This window comes from Gasterosteus aculeatus, chromosome 6 (genome assembly GCF_964276395.1).
Source record: "Gasterosteus aculeatus chromosome 6, fGasAcu3.hap1.1, whole genome shotgun sequence".
Taxonomy (NCBI): Eukaryota; Metazoa; Chordata; class Actinopteri; order Perciformes; family Gasterosteidae; genus Gasterosteus; species Gasterosteus aculeatus.
Genome location: NC_135693.1, coordinates 4,533,815 through 4,551,693, shown reverse-complemented (window position 1 = coordinate 4,551,693; position 17,879 = coordinate 4,533,815). Strand labels below are relative to the sequence as shown.

At 45.4% G+C, this 17,879-nt stretch overlaps 1 protein-coding gene across 2 annotated transcripts; it reads right to left on the bottom strand.

Annotated features, from left to right (window-relative positions):
• Nucleotides 1-2,785: 2,785 nt before the first annotated feature.
• On the bottom strand, nt 2,786-17,730 carry mypn (myopalladin). Of its 2 annotated transcripts, XM_040177750.2 has the most exons (21): nt 17,520-17,730; nt 15,330-16,406; nt 12,477-12,652; nt 12,329-12,380; nt 11,790-12,222; nt 11,632-11,706; nt 11,407-11,548; nt 11,037-11,060; nt 10,560-10,676; nt 9,712-10,471; nt 8,052-9,116; nt 7,834-7,966; nt 7,157-7,234; nt 5,613-5,834; nt 5,374-5,523; nt 5,216-5,295; nt 4,879-5,005; nt 4,575-4,782; nt 4,307-4,472; nt 4,058-4,191; nt 2,786-3,966 (listed from the first exon to the last, which is right to left on the bottom strand). In XM_040177750.2, exons 2-21 carry the CDS (start codon nt 16,403-16,405, stop codon nt 3,788-3,790), a joined length of 5,397 nt encoding a protein of 1,798 aa, XP_040033684.2. In that variant the 5' UTR covers nt 16,406; nt 17,520-17,730; the 3' UTR covers nt 2,786-3,787. The 2 variants fall into 2 exon arrangements, with proteins under 2 accessions (XP_040033684.2, XP_077960655.1); XM_078104529.1 differs by lacking the exon at nt 7,157-7,234.
• Nucleotides 17,731-17,879: the final 149 nt, after the last annotated feature.

Sequence of the window (17,879 nt, the reverse complement as noted above, 5' to 3'; positions counted from 1 at the left end):
TTAATGAAATTCCAATTATCTCGGGCTGGGCTATCTGGCCGTGGCTTCACTCCATGCCATGTGTCACAAACACTAAAAGTCTACCATCTGGAAGCACAACTCACCACAGCTCAGAGTGCAGACAAACTTTAAAGGGATTGTGGATATTTCCCAAGTCTATAGAAACCTAGTGAATAACATTTAAGGTCTCAACTCAATTTACATACAAATGAAACAAAATGTTGACATTTTGTATTACAATATTGATATTGTCTGGCGGCAAACAGTAAATTAAACTACTCAAATGTTTCTAAAATGGCAATAAAAGTACCAGTGTCCACATTACTGTTATATACATGAAACTGAATTTTACGTATATGCAAACGAGTATCTCACGTCATTGTACAGTTGTTTTCTATATCTTAATTATTCAAGTTCAAGTTAGTAAGATCTTTGCATGGGGATCTTAATTAGTCACTAATCCATTGTTACATTTAGTTCCCAATTGTCTTTATTTATAAAACTACAACTACATCTTTGGAAGCATCTCAGCCAGAAGTCCATCAGAGGTTTTTATAAGACACCAAGAGATGCGCTTTCACTTCTCATGGGCGTCTGGTCTGCTTGTGATAATAACCATAATCTGAGATTAGCCTGCGGCAACACAAGTGGAAGTGTGGCCCATAACCTGAGGGATTTTAACAGCACACCAGGGATTATGGCTCCCAAACAATATGGGCCAAGATGGTGCACAGATTATTCTGCCATCTGAGATTTGGAACATGTAAAAAAAAAGGTTGAACGGTTTTCTTGTTTAAAAAATAGGTTCACTTTGTGTTTGTCACAGTATGTGGGATGCATTAATGTTCCCTTTGTACTCGGGACCACAAGTGAAATAAATAATTGATCTGTGTGGTGGTCCGGGAAAATTAGATGGACAGAATAGTTGTCTGTCTGTCCTTCCCATCTGCCAACATTAAACTGTGTAATTCAGGAGGCTCTATCTGAATATCTCCCTCAGTTACACACACACACACACACACACACACACACACACACACACACACACACACACACACACACTCACACACACACACACACTCACTGTTGACTAGCACAGAAAAAACTACTTTAATCACATTCAGCTTTTACTCCACTTTGAAGTCTCATAACCATCTCAGAGTTTTTAATCACATAATTGTGTTCTGAGAAAAAATGCATAGGTGCAGATTGTAGAAGATTTCTTTACATATAAAATAATGTGCGAGTTGCTTCATAATACCTTCCAAAAAAAGAAATCCCCATAGGGATTTATCAACACTGGTAATTTATGACAAGTTTGCACTGTAAATAGAAGGAATTTTGCATGACTACTTTTAATACCAAATTAATACCAAATACCAAACATTTTGTAATAATTACAATTTGAATAGAATTTATCTTTCGATGTTTAAACCCTACTATTGGTACTTTTACCTAAGTAAAGAGTTTTCTGGTGCCATCCTTTGTGCGATCCTGTTGCTGTGCTGACTAACTCAAAGCTGGGATGTAGAGGCAGGTTATGAATGATTAATCCCCGCCAGAGGCCTAGAATAATGCCCTTCTCTCGTATTGGGTCATGGACACAAGCTGATGCTGTCTGGTCATTTTGGGATGGACTGGTTAGCTGTGCAATTAGGCATAAAATCCCATCTCCCAGTTGGTTCATTGATTACAGATTGATGTAGTTTGCCAGCTGCTGCTTGTCCTTCCTGAGGGCCTCGTCTCAGACGTGGCCCAGCCCTTCCGTGTCTTCCACCCTTTTTTTTTTTTACACCCACTCACATGATTGGCTTGTCGGAGGACTGTGCCGTGCTGTCAAAAACCATATGTCACAACTGAGTGACACGTCTGCGCTGACAGAAGCACGGACCCCAGTAACTCCAGCTCTCCTTATGGAGAAATGGAGATTACGGCACAAAGCGTATGTTTCAGTACAGGAGAAAGTGTAGGAAAGGATTTCCTCTGCATGTGTGTGGTTTGACTTGATAAACCTCATCGTTAGCCCAGGATTAGTTTAAAAGAGCAGTCTTATTAAGCGCATGGTTCATTTTAATAAAGAGAGAGGAACTCATGACAAATGTGTGACTACTTTCGTTTCAAAAGTAGGAACCTTTTTTGCTGGTTCAAAAGATGACTTTTTAGTTATTATTGTGTTGACACTGCAGTAATCCAGAGAGCACAATAATATAATCTAAATCAGAATTTGAAACATAATGCAAAGATTCAGTAAAAGTGAGATATGACTAATTAAATAAATAAAACAATATTGTCTTTTCTAAACCCACAGATATTTAGTTCTTAGCAAGACATCAACACAGCAGTAAATAAGGAGGCCTGGCAGCTGGTCAAATGAGGCTCAGAGTATAATTAGGTCACATAAGGTGAATGTAATTTTATGCCTATTTGAACTCTCTTCCCCTATAATTGGACGGATTAGCGATGCCTAATTGGCTTCAAAGCTTTCCTATTTGTCTTCCATTTGTTACCAGTTATAGTTAATATATCTAGGACTGGATGGTCGTAACAAGCTCTCAGTAATGACAGCAAAAATTGAGATTGTAAAACAAATTACTGTCAAAGCAAACTATCCATTAACCAAAGGGTGTAAATTACCATGGACGCATGGGGGCTGTGGCCCCCAAAAATTTGAGGAGGTAGCACTCTACGTAATACATTATGAAAAGTTTTTGTTTTTGTTTTTTGTTTTACAGAACTGTATGCGCCGGCTCCCAGTCCTCTTCCAGCCAAGTAAACATATCACTCATTTGAATAAATATAACTTTATTCTGAGCGAGACAAAACTATTTTACAAAGTGCAACTTTACATCAGTTTAGTATGTACTTTTCTTCAATATATATTTGGAAAACAACTTCGATCAAAGTTCAATTATAACGTCCGTTTTTGACTTGTTGATGTCCGACAGCAAAACAAAAGGCTATTAGTCTCATCGGACTCATTTCTCTGTTAATCCATCTCAAACTGTGGATACAATCCAGATAAATCATTGAACCAAACAACTACAAAGCAAAACATATTTGACAAAATCTTTTGTCTTTCAACTTGTAACCATGAATGAGTGAGTGACCTAACTGCATATTATTATTACGACTGCAGACAGTGTTCATACGATACTGCATCATCATCAACCATTGGCAGGCGTGCACATGAAAAAACATGGTGCAAAAATATGAACCAGTGATTAAGGAAAGAAATGATTCAGGTAAATGTAGCCATGGAGCACATATTTCTATTTATATACTCTAAACTGTGATTATTAATAAATACATTTATATTATGGACATTTTACTTTAAAATATGACTACCAATTCAGGTAAATATTTTTTGCATAAAAACAAGCAGCGCTTGTTCCACTTTGAGAACAGGACTAACAATAAGGAACAGCTGTTATAACCAACATTCGGCACCCCCCTCTCTCCCACACACACACACACACACTGTCATAACTAAAAATGATATAGAAAACAAACGTCATTCAAGCCAGTCTGAAAAAACACTTATCAACCCTACTGAAGTCTCATGACCTAAGACCTATGGTCTGCTTTTCCGTATGTGAAACCAATTCATATGGCTTGAGTGAATAGGAATGGTGACAAACCCACTACCAGCGCCGATAGCCTTAACACAATAACTCATTGCCATTCTACTCCGAGTGTATCACTTCAAAAGCATCACACAAATCCCATAGCATCTGCTTGTATGAGCCCTCCAGGGTTTTGACCTCAGCGCGTCCAATATGCTGCAGACTCACAGCTCCTCACTCTCCATTATGGCCTCTGCAGGGGAGCTGGAGAACAGGATGGGGCTGTTCTCCGACGTGGCGAAAGACGACTTGATGTCGAGCCCCTGGCCCGTCAGAGCCGCGTAGCGGCCGGCCGCACGCGGAGCCTTTTTCATGGGTGCGGGGATGCTCTGGTGCCACTGTGCTACAGGCGCAGCAGATAGCTGGTATTACTACCAAAATGAGGCACATTTCTTAATAAGGCTGATAGTCACGGAGCTGTACAGAATATTCACCATAGATATCAAGCCTGCAGGTGCATGATACAATTCCTGCCTCGTTTTTTGCAGACACTGTGTACCAGCCAGCGTCGTCTTTGGTTGTCGGCTGGATGAGGAGGCACACATACCCGGTTGGATCCTGGGTCATGCTGAAATAAACACATCATTGAGAATGCATTCCACTTCCATTAGAGCTTTTTCTAACTATCAAGCTGAAACACATTACCGCTACTAAAACATGTACCTCGAGAGGCTCCTACTGACCTGATTCTGGCCTTGGTTTTAGGGATGGTGTCATTGTCTTTCTTCCAGAAGATGACTGGAGGGGGCATGCCCACCACCCGGCACTCCAGCCTGACTGGAGTCCCACTAGGAATACCCACGTTCTGCAGCTTCTCCACAAACTGGGGAGGGTGCTTCATCTCCTTCTCTGAAGTGGACATGACTTAGATTACGTGAACAGGGCATGGGGCACGACCCTATTCCACTGACTTGTGTGAGAGCAATTGATTCATTTTCATTCAGTCCTTACCCACAACTTTGAGCTCGAGACTAAAGGAGCTCTGCCCTGCTTTGTTGCTGGCGATGCAGGTGTATGTGCCGGCGTCATTCTGCGTCAAGGGGTCAATGACCAGAGAATGGACGCCATTCTCCCGCACCAACATCTTGTGGTAAAGGTCGGGATAGATTGGCCCCCCGTTGACCAACCACATGAGCTCTGGGTTGGGGAGGCCGCTCACCTGTAGGACAAAAAACAGGAAAAGTGAACTGAGGCACAAATTCTATACCAAAAAATATATATATATTTTTAGCGCACGGCAGAACCTGCTGCCTACCTTACAGTCTAGTCTACATAGTCTTCCTTCATGGGCCAGCATGTCCCCCGGTGCCTGGAGAAAGTGAGGGCGAAAAAATTGCTCCTGGGTTCTCTCACCTTCGACTTCCTGTATGCGGGTTCGCACCCTAAAAACAAAAGCACAGCATGTTGTCAGGAACAAAGACGTAATTGGACGTTAACCCACGTGGATCTTTAATGTGGAGTATGTTAGCATGTTAGTTTAGATACACATGGTTACCATTGCCATGGAGAACAGTCAATAACTGGCTGGTTCCTCATGCTGCAGAAGGCTTTTTCTTACCTCTGCATTATACTGCACACTTAGTCCTGCTCACCTCTGAGAGTGAATAGGTGTCAGTCGGTTTCGGGGAGGTCCCGTTTGGACCATCAAATGACCCGAGCAGCTAATTCTTCCCTGATGGTCAATAAATATAAAATATCAGATTTTGCAGCTTGCAGCAGTGCAGTATGAATGAGAGGTGTGAGGCATCACCTGTGGGTTCGCTGCCATGATGGTGTAGTTGCCGTCGTCCTCGTTGGTCGTGGACTCTATATGTAGAGCGCAGGTCCCATCCCCCTCTCTTATCTTCTTGTAATGGGTTTTCTTCCTCAAGATCTGCTTGCCATCCTTAAACCAGTAAACCTGATGAGAGGCATATGTGGAGGGTAAATATGAGGGATTAGTGAGAAGACCATGCAGCAATTTGTGCCTCACTGTTGTTGACTTCTCACCTTCGGAAAAGGGATTCCCACAACTTTACAGGACAGTGTGACAGGCACGCCTTCCGTTGTTCTGAAATTCTTCAGTTTCTTGTCAAATATAGGTGCAATGCATCTTCCTGTAGGGACGTCATCGTGCTGCACCTCATCATCAGACTCCTCCACCGGCGTCCGCTCCAATCGGAATTCAATCTCGCTCATTAGTCTCTGCTCAAAATTGGACACTTTGTACTCCTGGAAAAGTAAATCCGCCACATAAAAGTCATCGAAAGAGTAAATGTTTGTGTCATATCCGTCTTGGACATGAAGGCTTAATACACTACAATAAAACTGTCTGGGAGAGGTATGCAATAATCAGAAACATGACATAACTTTGGTCAATTAACATGTGGCACCTTGTAAAAGTATTTAACACAAATGTATAAACAAAGTATTTTAGTCACTTTAAGCAAAATTATGAAGATTATCATGCAGGGAAATGACATCTGTCAAGCGGCACCGTTCCTGGTTGGTAGAATAAAATAGAACTGAAGGTGAAACAGAGTAAAGAGGAAGATGAAACAAAAACGAGCACAAGATGTTGGGATGAGTGTGAAATGAAAGGGTAATATGCAGGTTTATGAGTTGAGGTTACAAAAAGTGATCATGGGGATATGTCAAATTAGTTGGCGAATTGTGGCATAGTGCAGAAAAGTAGAGCCGTTTCTTAGCTTAACGAAGGCAGGCAGCGTCGAGGAAGCTCCTATAAAAGCAAAGCCTTGCAAGCTACCAATTACTTTGCAGTAGAAATTTAACTAATCTCGAACGAAAGCAACATGTAAAAGTAGTTTAAACAAAAATTACGTGTGCATGTTAAATTACAACAAAACATGACCCTCAAACCGATGTTCTCAGGGCACACAAATATGATTATGCAATGTGCCCGTCTTAAACGCTAGAATTAAAAAACGGGCTTGCAGTCTTCCTCATCAGTTGTGTAACATTGGAAGCTAAAAACTCTTCATCTTTCTTAAAATAATGAACATCTTCATTGCCCCTGCAGGCAGGCATTACACAAAGGTGAAAGGTCAAGTGTTGTGGTGGCTGCTGACAACCCAAAAAAATGGTGGAAGGATAAATTAAGGTTTTAGTTACACTAGAGGTTATTCAAAATTAAAGAATGCTGCGTTCATTTTTTCCAGAAATTATAACTCAGTTATCTCCATCATAATGCAGAGACTCAGCAGTGCTTTGTGTGTAGGGGGGGGGGTTGAGTTGAAAGCAGATGTCTCTGCATTACTTATCTCTAGAACACAGTGAAACATCCAAACATCTATAATGATGAATAGCATTAAAGGCAAGAAGAAAATATGTATTTTATATTTTAGGTGAACTGTCCCTTAAACTACTATGCACACTGAATGCAGATTATAGATTAGTACAGAAGCTGGAATGCTTGATTAGAGATATTAACCATGGTATTTAGACAATGGCGATTCTTAATCAAAGTCTTTAACATTTAAAAAACCCATACAGCCTCGAGCAAACCAATGCTTGGGACGGGAAGATCCTTGTACCTTATCATAGTTATTGACATTAGCAGGAATGTTTGGTCCAAGGGGTCTGCTCCCTGTTTTCCACTCATTACTCGGCTTCTATGAGAGGATAGGGATGGATGAAGACACACATATTCCACATACAAACATTTAGGCCTACGGATGGAATAACACACAAGCTAATTGTTGATAGCGTGTGTATGTTGTTACGCTACATGGATACACAACAATGAATGACGGGGGAAGGAAGGATGGCTAATGCTCTGTTGAATGGAAGAGAGTTCTTTGTTGCCTCTGAGCCAATTTAAAAGATTGTATGTCCCTTTCTCCTAAAACGCTCTCTTAAAATGCCTGTCTTTTTACAGCAGTCTTTTTAAATATAAATCTCAAAATCATAAGTACAAACCTGGAGGAAAGGGAGAATACCTTGCAGTCATTGGTTAATATACAAAAACGACATGTATATTTATGTATACAACTTCGTTCTGAAAAGCTTTAAATAGGTGCTTAGTTAAAATCACATACCTACACGTCAACAAGCAGAATCATTTAGTAACATCTATTAGCAAGGATGTGATGAAGGATGAAAAATTCCATAAGAATACATTTGGTTTCTGTAGTATTTTGCATTATAATTATCCACTTCTGGATCGCTGCCACTGAAGCAGACAAAAAGGGAAAATATCCAGTTCTAGCACCTGTTGATGTGTGAAATGTGGAGCGTCGTCTTTAAATCCAAGCTTATTCTCTAGATCATTGAGAAGACTTTCTTTGCTTTCGTGAATGTTTTCATTCGACGAGAGGCGCAACTTTGGGACGCTCTTTTTTAACCTGAGAAGACACAAAGGAAAAAGCGTATTATTGCATGTGACAGTTCACTGATCTCGTTGCCATTGTAGACCCTCAGAGGGCTTACCCTAAAGGAGCTCCCTTGGGCAGGCCCATCGAGTTGGTGGGCTGACTCGGGGTCAGGGACGGCAGGACGGAGCTCAGGAACGCCACGGGGTTCTGAATGGGGCTGGGGGTGGAGCTGCTGGATGTGGGAGAGGAGGCCTGTGGAGGCGACTGGGCCCTCAGGCTGTTCAGGAATGCTGCAGACACCGGTGTGGGTGAGGAAACCAGGGAGGGAGGGCTGGTGGGAGACTTGAGCACCCTAGTGGGGAAGATCCTGGGTGGCGGGCAGAATGGTAGGAGAGTAGGGGAGCTGGCCGCGGAGGAGTTGAGCTCAGCAGCCAGCTCTTGGAGGAGAGGAACCGGGGATTCAGTCGGGGAAGGACTCATGACCGGTGAGAATGCCTGAGCAGCTATGAACTCTTTTGGCCGGGCGTAGTTGAAGGTGTGGGAGGTGGCGGTGAGGTTCATCAGGGAGGCGTGGGTGCTTCTCAGTAGCGGAGCGGGAGATGTGATCTGCTGTAAGGTTGAGCTCGGACCTGTAAGGGCTGCGCTAAGCTTCGGTGCAGAAGGAGGGTAAAATTGGGGTGTAGGTGCAGTTCTGGCAAGTGTTGAAGGGGAGAGGTTTAGGTGGGAGGCATGGATGGTGTTCATCTGGGGTACAGCAGCCATACTGAAAGGGGGAGCTGTTTTCAGCTGTGGGGCAGGTGGAGGAGAGGTCAGCACGGACAAGGTCTTTAGCTGAGGGAGTGAAGGAGTGGAGCTGAAAGCAGAAGTATTAAGAAGGGGTGAAAAGGTGGTGTTGAGTCCTGGAGCAGAGCTCACAAAGGGACCGGGGGGAGCCGCTGTCAACGGAGGTGCGGAGTTGGGCTTCTGTGGTGACGTAGTGCTAAGGGAAGGCTGAATGGGTGGCTGATGGGGTTCGCCGTGCATTTGGGGTGACCACAGCGAACCTTCATTGGAGACCTCGGGCTGGATCTGTAATTGGGGGTGGGCCTGCGGCTGGGTGTGGGTTTGGGTCGGAGGTTTGGTGTCCTGCTGCTGCTCCATGAGGACCTGGTTGTGCAGGAGCTGGAGCTGGGCCGGGTCCCTGTTGATTGAAGACAAAATCAAATTAAAAGAACTAAGGAAAACATGACACTATACATGGTGAAAATGAGAGCGGCTCAGTGCTCCGCTCTCATAAATTAAGACCATGCTGCAAATCCCAGCAGGAATGAGCCACGGTCAGCGTGATAAAAACTCTGCCCTTTTATGGGCCACCAACAAGTACTGACTAACAAAACACATCCGGGCTTTTTCAGCTTTCATTCTAAATAAGAGGCTCTCTTTGTTTTTCTGTCAAATCACTACAAGGGTTTAAAAAAACAATACAGGAAAAAATCTCATTCTTATCTTTGTGTTTTGAGGCTAGGATGAACTAACACAGCAGTAAACAGTCATCAAAGCATGGAAGATTGTAGTATTAATATACAGTTTTGATAAACATAAATGAATAGAGGTTCACTTACAGATAGAAAATGCCATCCTTTGTTTTAGAAAGCTGGAAGGTCCACATTTCAAGTCTGCGTGCGTTCAATTATGAAGCACAACCGACTGCTGTTGCTGGTTGAGCAAGAGGAGGAGGAACCTCCCACTGACATGGGACTTGTACTTATACTTTTGTTTTTGTTTTTTTTACTCACAGTTTGGGTTTAGCCAGCACTGGTGGTGGTTCTCTGTTCCCAGACATGGCGGCGTCCTCATCAAACTGACTGGACGCATCACTTTCACCCGCCTCGTCCTCAGGCAGTTTGAAGTGCACACGCAGGCCGACCCTGGAGTCTTTGTGGTTGGTCTGGGCGCCTGTCTTTAGGCAGGAGTTCGGCGGAGGATCAGGGAGGGCCACCACAATGACGCTCCCATTCTGATGGTTTGAGGTGCCCTTCACCTTAGGGCTGGTGTCAGGCGATATCGCCAATGGTTGGGACACTTCCTGCTCCGCTGAGGTCTCAGCCGCAAATCGACAAGTGGGGGGTTTTGGGTACGAGAGCACCTGTCCATGCCCGTGTGGTTCTTGACGTGGTGCACCGGGTCCAGGAGGGTTCTGGTTGAGGCAGGTAGGATCTAGGCTTGGGGTGCTACTGCTGCGTGAGACGAGGCAGGAGCCGCTCCTCAGGCTGGAGGGTTCCAGACTTTGTAGACTGGTGCGTAAGGGGTCTGCACGCAACATGCTTGAGCCGTGGGGGTCAAGATGGAGGGTGCTGGTGCTCAGGGGGTCCAGACGTAAGGTGCTTGAGACGAGCGGGTCCAGGTGAATAGTGCTGCAGTGGGGCTTGATGCTGTTGTTCACAGTCACTTCTGGGTGAGGGTCCACGGTGGGAGCTGAAGAAGGTTCTTGCATTTGATGGGGCTTCACCATTAACCCACTGAAAGGCCTCACATGGTTGCTGTTGCTTCCATTGCCTGATGAGGATCAGAAAGATAAATATCAGAATTTCCCATGCTGTTTCATTGGAATACACATCAGCAGAAAAGGAAACAAGAGGGTTACCTTTGACCGTTAGAGTCGCAGTGCTAGACACGGTTCCAAACTTGTTGGTTGCGGTGCAGTTAAACACCCCTGAATCTTCAGGAAAGACCTCGGCAATGACCAGAGTGCATATTCCCTCTTAAAGTTAAAAATAAAACAAAAGGCAGAGATACTCACATAATCGGGTATGGTATCACTGCATCATATGAACTTCTAAACTAAAGTCTTGATAGACTGAGGAAAGAGAAGCGACTTGTGGTTCAGATGCCCTTCAGCAAGCTAAAGCAGCTAAAGCAGGTGGAAGTGATCTGCTATGTTGGTTTGCACAGGATGAGGATGATACCTTATATGGTGCGGGGAAAAGCAGCCCTGGCTTATGTACAGAAGAACAGCGTGAGCCTTCAAGCAGGACTCTAAACACTTGAGCAGATTAATATGTACACACTGCAGCATCACGCCGGCAGCTGCTGTGGTGCAACAGTTCATTTTGATATGTACCTGATTCAGCCGGAGATCTGGGCTCTGAAATGCAAAAAAAACAATCAAAGTTATAGTGAAACTGTGATAAACATTACATTTTTAACAATATGTGGCACTTCTCCAACTTAATATGCCTACCATCACCCATCACATTCAACAATCAGTTGATGCAAGATGATTCTCCCAGGAATACATTTAGAATATTTATGCTGCTGAATTCCATTCCTTAACACTATATTATAGGGTGATGTGATTAAGTTTTCAAATCTAAATTGATCATTTTTTCAATTCTCCTATTCTTTATAAAACAAGTTAGGTCAAATGTGGCCACGGAATACAATTCCCAGACCCAATAATACGGCAATAATGGAGCATTTGAGAAGCTTACTTTTCTGCAGAATCCGGAAGTCAGGAGAGTCATCTATGATTTTCCCCTCTTTGTACCAGTCCACGCGAGGAGACGGGACCCCTTTCACACGGCACTCTAGCACCACCAGCTGGCCTTCTGACGCAAGGAGGTCCTGCAAGCTCTGGTGGGACAAGACCGTGTGTGTGTGTGTAACGTCAAACAAACGCAAAGCTGTGGTATAAATTGTGTGGAGAAAGACTTTACCTTTGTGAATACAGGGGCAGCCATAACGGGGAGGCCGTTCAACCCCAGTGGAGAGTTATAGTTGGAGGTTTGAGTCTAAAAACAAAAAACACACAGCGAACGTATTGGAATATTCCCAAACAAAACAGTTAAGGGGAGAATTGTTTCAGCTTGTCTACCTCTGGTTGGGGGGTCTGTGTTGGAGCAGATAGGAAAGTGAGTGCAGACGAGACCACTGCGCTCAGAGGCAGCTGAGTTGCAGCTGCCGATGACGAGGTCTGCAGAGGTGGAGGTGTGGCTGCGACAGATGTTGACGCATCCCGAGCTGCTGAAGGCTCACCAGGGGGCAAAGTCGGAACCGCCTGCACGGCTGATACTGTTCCCTCTTCCGGAGCAGGGTGAGCTGGGGATTTAGAGGGTCCCGTGACTGGAAGTGCGGTGGCCGACGTCCACAGTGTTCGGAGAGGTTCTGGGATTATTTGGGTGGTTGTTGGAGAGGAGATCTGCTCCGCCGGCTCCTCGGTCGCTGCTGCAGGTTGGGAGGGAGGAGAGTCTTTCCCCTCTGCAGAGAGAGTTTGGCCTGATGATGGGGGAGAAGATCTTTTCTGTGGCCTTTGAAAATGACGCAGGGAGTAAAGGAACAGTCTAATTTAGTAGGGTTCCACATCAGGTATTGTTTTCATCAGAGGGTCTCAATGACAATGTGGTATAAACTCACTGGGCTACATGCTCAAAGTGCTGCTCGCCCTCCGAGTCCGAAGAGGAAACACCTGTCGGTTTCAACAAACACGCGCACATAACTCGGTCACTAACAGTGTTTGACTGAACCGTAAACGTGTGAGTGACAAAGCACAACAAGGAATCACCTTCGACATAGATCTCTGCTGACGTTGAGTCAGTGCCGTAGAAATTAGATGCGAAGCAGGAGTAGCGTCCGGTGTCTTCCTCAAAGGCCTCCGCAATGATCAGAGAGTGCAGCTCTCCATCAGTGACGGTCTGAATGTCAGGGCTGTTCTCCAGCTCCTTGCCCTCGCAAAACCACCTGTAATTAAGCATATGCACCAGACTGCTCAGTGCAACAACTCTTCCACTGGCTGGATTTCATAAAACTACCTTTTGGATGATTTTCTGTCATTTTTAAAAGTACGTTGGATGTGCAAATATGTTGGAGGACATCTCCGATAGGGTAAATTGCATCCAACGGTGAGCCTTAAAAGGTACCCTACGGAGCTTTCATGAGGGTGTCCGTCTTTTGTTTGTATCATGCACACGTGGGTGGCTGTGCAGAAGAAGACTGCTATCATTAAACAGGACATTGATTAAGTAATGTTTGCGAACAGGAGACAGAAATGACACACATACTTTTCATACAAGTCATGCTTCAAGGCTCCTCAGAGGTCTTCTGCTCTGGTCAAAAACAGTGCTGGTATCAGCTTTGATTTTTGTGCAGACAAATATTTTGTGTTGAATTAAAAGTGTAAGCATGTAATTGTCAAATCTATTGACGTAGGAAAGAGGGATGAATGCAACAAAGGTCTCTGGCTGGACACAAACCAGATTATTATCAATGTCTAGCCAACAACTAAGGTTTGTAAACTATTGTCTGTCTTATGGTGTCAAATGATGAATAAATCCAAAATAAAATATTTTTGACAAGAAGATGTTACAAAGTAGCATCCCGTTGGAGCTACAGTAGGCAACAGGCTATTTACTCACAACAAAATAGTAGACTTTAGAATTTCACCGTCCCGACCAGCAATTTAATACAACGCTGTACGTCAAATCTATTTTGAGCAGATGATGCCTGGCTGCTTTCATCCCGCCAATAAACATCCAGGAATGAGATGATGTGTGACCTGCTGGCAAAATGTCATCATACAATGATAAATCATATCCAGGGCTTTCACCAGGCTTGTGTATTACACAATCAAACTAGACACGCTGGGGCAGGTGGGGGGGGGGGGGGGGGGTCTGGAGTCCATCCCAGCCAACTTTGGGCTAAAGACGGGGTCCACCCTGGATTGGTCGCCAACCAATCGCAGGGCTGACACAGATACGAACAAGCATTGACACTCACATCCACACACCTACGGGCGATTTAGAGTCACCAATCCACCTAATCCCCAGGACACAGAAAGGAGAACATGCAAACTCCACACAGAAAGGCCGCTGGGTGGAACCATGAACCCAGGAGCTTCTTGCTGTGCGACTGTGCAAACCACCACACCGCCGCCCGTTTCTACTGAGTAAGGGTCTAAATTAGATATAACAAGTATATGAAATGGCAAAGACTCAGCTCACTGCACCTGTCGGGACTATTTTCCCTCTGGATTTGAACCGGACCTGGACCACGAAGGAGATTCCCGGTTGGAGCCTGGGAGCGGTGACGGGCCGACCCAATCACATACGCACAGCGCTAAACATAGACTCAGCATACACACAAAGCTATACCCTGACACACCAGACACACAACACCACTGCAAAGCGATGGGAAATATGAACCTGACCGCTCTATTTTGACTCATTTAAGTCATAGTCACTCACCCTGGTGGGGGCAGGAGGAAGAAGCACACACGTCACACTCGAGTCAATGAACAGAGCTCTGAACAGAACACGGCAAATAAGAGCCAAGCTTCAACTCAACGCTAAGGACGGAACATTTTAAAAGTAGAAATGACAAACACAACTCAAATCTTCAGTCTAGTGCTTAGAACAACAAACAGCAAAAAACTTGTAGTTAAGCAATAAAAGAATAATCTTACCAAACTTGTTATGTTTCGGTCAAGTGCTCAGAGCGTTCCATTATCTGAGGCGACTACAGCTCGCACCGCCAGTTCAGTCTAAAAATGGCAGAGAGCTGCATTCTCCCGGACACCTATATTTTGGTGGCTCGAAAATGTTCAGTACAACCAACAAGTCAGTCAAGCCTTTATTTTGAAAGCTTCACTTGATTGATCCAGTCTGGGTTTCTATGCATCCCGTCTCCTTAGTCCTCAAAATGTGCATTTATTTACTACTTAGAATCCAAAGCTTTTCTTCCTCAAGAGAGCCAAATGTGAATCCCTCTTGTCCTAGACTTTACCCTGACCACCACACACACACACACACACACACACACACACACACACACACACAATTTCAAATCAGCTGTTGGCTATCGTCACACTCAACTTCTGTCAGGATCTGCCACAGTAAAAGGAACAGCATTCATCTCAAAACATGAATATCTGTACTACTAATGTACTATACACAAGAGTATTATTACTTTTGATTGATGCTTTATTGTATTATTTTTCAATAATGTACTTGTTGAATTTATGTCTAGTTAGTTTTGTGTTGGGAAGTTAAATCTATATATATACCTGATGTAGTTTTGTATGCAATGTGTTGACTGAAGTAACTAAAACCATAAATGTAGTGCTGTAAAAAGTGCATATTTGCTAAAAAAAGGAAGAACTTTGGCAGCAGTACAATCCCCCAGATGTATACCAAGGACTCAAGTACTTGAATCACTGAATAAAATGAATATCATGACGCCCTCAACTCTTGTGACATCTTCTCCACACAGACAGGTAATTAAAAAGGATTCAGGCCCTCGACTACACTGTGAAACCTCCACTCACACTTTTCAGTGAGACTCCTTTTGAAAAAGCGGTGAAGCAGAAAGTCTTACGTTATCTTCTGCAAACACTGACAATAACAGCTATTGTTGGCCTTACCGGACTTCCGGCACGGGGAGTCCTCTAACAATGCAGTCCAGTTGGACCTTGCTCCCCTCGGGGACCTCCCTGCTCTTCAGTTTCTGGATGAAGAAAGGAGGCTCACACGCCGGCTCCGCCGGGTACGGCCCTCCCGTCGCGCCACAGTTTTCAGCCCCCTCCTGCTGGGAAACATGGCCGTACTGCGGCTCCCCGGTAACCCTCCTGTCCTGAAGGTCCACGTGGGCCATCCCGGAGTCCACCTGGGCCTCTGCCTGGTGGTTAGCGGCGGGGGGTCCGGGGGTGTCCTGCTCCACCTCCACGGGCACGACTGAGCGCTCCCTGTTGTCTGGCCCGAGCGGGTGAGCCGTCCCATCGCTCTGGCTCTTGTTCTGGTTCCTACTCCTGTGGGATTTGCTCGCTCTCGGTCGTACCCGCTTGGAGCTGTTGGCCTTGAAGAGCGAAGAGAGCTCCTCAATAAAGTCTGCTGCCTTGTTGAGGAACTCCTTCTTGGACTGGGTCTCCGGACCATACGGGGCGTTCCTCCCCGCCCGGTTAAAGTCGTTGAATCCCTCGCTCGTGTCCCTCGTGTCCCTGCTCATTGTTTCCTGCTGCGTGGATGCTTTGTGCGTCTTTCTGTCTGATGCGAATGTTGTGTGTGTTGCCGGCGGTTCTTTAAGTTCGGAGGCCGGCTTGGTGAAGGGCACAGTGGAGGGGGCAGGGAAGGGGTTGGCTACAGCTGGCGGTTCTGAGGAGGAGGCTGGGGAGATGTGGGAGGGGGTTGATGGGGCGACAGAGGCCTTGACCTCTGCCCTCTCCTCCCGGGGCTCATGTCCGATGGCCTGGCGGGCGAGGTTCACGCTCTTATCCAGCTCCTCTTGGCTGAGGAAGGCTGAGAGGTCGTGGAACTGTGGATCGTTGTGGCCCGTCGAGTCCTCGTTCTTGCCTTTGAGTGAGGCGTAGATCTGAGGGCGCGAGGAAGAAGCGTCCGAGCGGCTCATCTCGCTGTGGCGCTGCTGGGCTCGGGCCTCCGCCAGGTAGCTCTCTCTTAAGAGCTGCGACAGCGACGTGGGGTGGTCCATGTTGTTCTCCTGCATGCTTTGGAAATTGTGAAAATACATTCAATTATATTCACTAAAAATGACTTATTTTCTCACACATAACGTCGGTTTTGTGATGGACTAAAAAAATGTGTTAATTAAATGTTCAGTTTAATTACATTTTATCTTCAACATTTAAAGCATTTAGCATTTAGATTATTTATCAGCGCATAAAGCAAAGCAGCCAAATGTCACTCTGGAGTTTGTGATGGTCCTTTTACATAATAAGCAGTGATTTTAAGTATGTGCACGTTACAGTTAAATGAAATGTGCAGTCTTTTAATGTCCTGAGATGTCTAATGCCTTTACTGACTGAAATCACCAGCTTAAGATACATTATAAGAGCATATGTATAAACATATTGATTTCTCCCATAGAATAGCTTGCATTAAAATTACACCTGTGAAATAGTTGGATTCACTTCAAAGCGGGAGACAAGTTCTATAAATAGTTTTTTATTTCAGCTTATTTCAGCCTCCCCTCGACAGAGTATCGGGTTCATGCAGTGAACGCAGAGCTGAAGGGGTACAGACGGGTTTCCACCTCAGGCCAACGCTTATGTGACGTTTAGTCTTTACACAACTGTTTGAGACCAGACATGAACAAGTAATTGAAAATAACAACGTGATGGGGTACACACACGCCACCGACACTCAAATCAGTTCAACTGGGAGAGGCAGTGATGTCCTTCCAACAGACCTGGAGCTGCAGCTGTTGTGTATATTATCCCTTTGCAAACGGGCTCCAAGCCCACCGAGTCATATCTAATAATAGCGAGGGGTCAGTTTACATGAAGAAAATCAACACACAAGAAAGCAGCTACCCCTGCATCCTCTGTGGCGTTCTCATGCGGATTTTAATCACTGATCAAATGACCCAAATTGAACTCTAATGATTATAAATGGGACACCGCTGAGTGAGAGAACACTTGCTACCAGCCCATGCAGATCAACGGGGCGCCCCGGCGGAACACAGCAGCCCCCCGGAAGGCAACATATTGCAATAAGCTCAATGTCATAAATGTTCCGAGTCTAACCCTGGCACAAGAGGCCGCTTGCCAGAGGACAGTCAGCAGCGCACTGAACTGTCAAACTAGGGGGACGTGTTTTACCTTGTGATGGACTGGTAAATCCTCAGAGTGCACCTGTGCTCGCTGGGGGGCAAGGGGGGGGGGGATTCCGGTCTTCTGGTGGCGGCCACCTGTGGGAAAAGTCGGCCACTCGCAGCTGCTCAGCCTCCACCACGGAGTTCACCTTGGAGTGTACGCGAGAGTGTGGCGGCGAGCAGCAGTAACCAGTCACCAGCACAAGCTGCAACATTTGTCAGTGCAGTGGTCTCAGGTTATTTTGGGGAGGCCCGGGCCATGTGCCCGGGTGGTGTCCCGGCTCATTGGCCGGGGGGGGGACATGCTGTAAAGGGAATCCTCCTCCTGTGGTCCGTCACAGCCCCCATCCCACAGAATTAGAAGCCC

Bases quoted from the DNA above. Each gene is read 5' to 3' on its own strand.
- mypn (XM_040177750.2), bottom strand. From the start codon at position 16,405: ATGCAGGAGAACAACATGGACCACCCCACGTCGCTGTCGCAGCTCTTA. The intron at 12,223-12,328 runs GTGAGTTTATAC...TCATTTTCAAAG, and splicing joins CACTTTGAGCATGTAGCCCA to GCCACAGAAAAGATCTTCTC. The intron at 11,061-11,406 runs GTAAGCTTCTCA...TTTGCATTTCAG, and splicing joins CTTCCGGATTCTGCAGAAAA to AGCCCAGATCTCCGGCTGAA.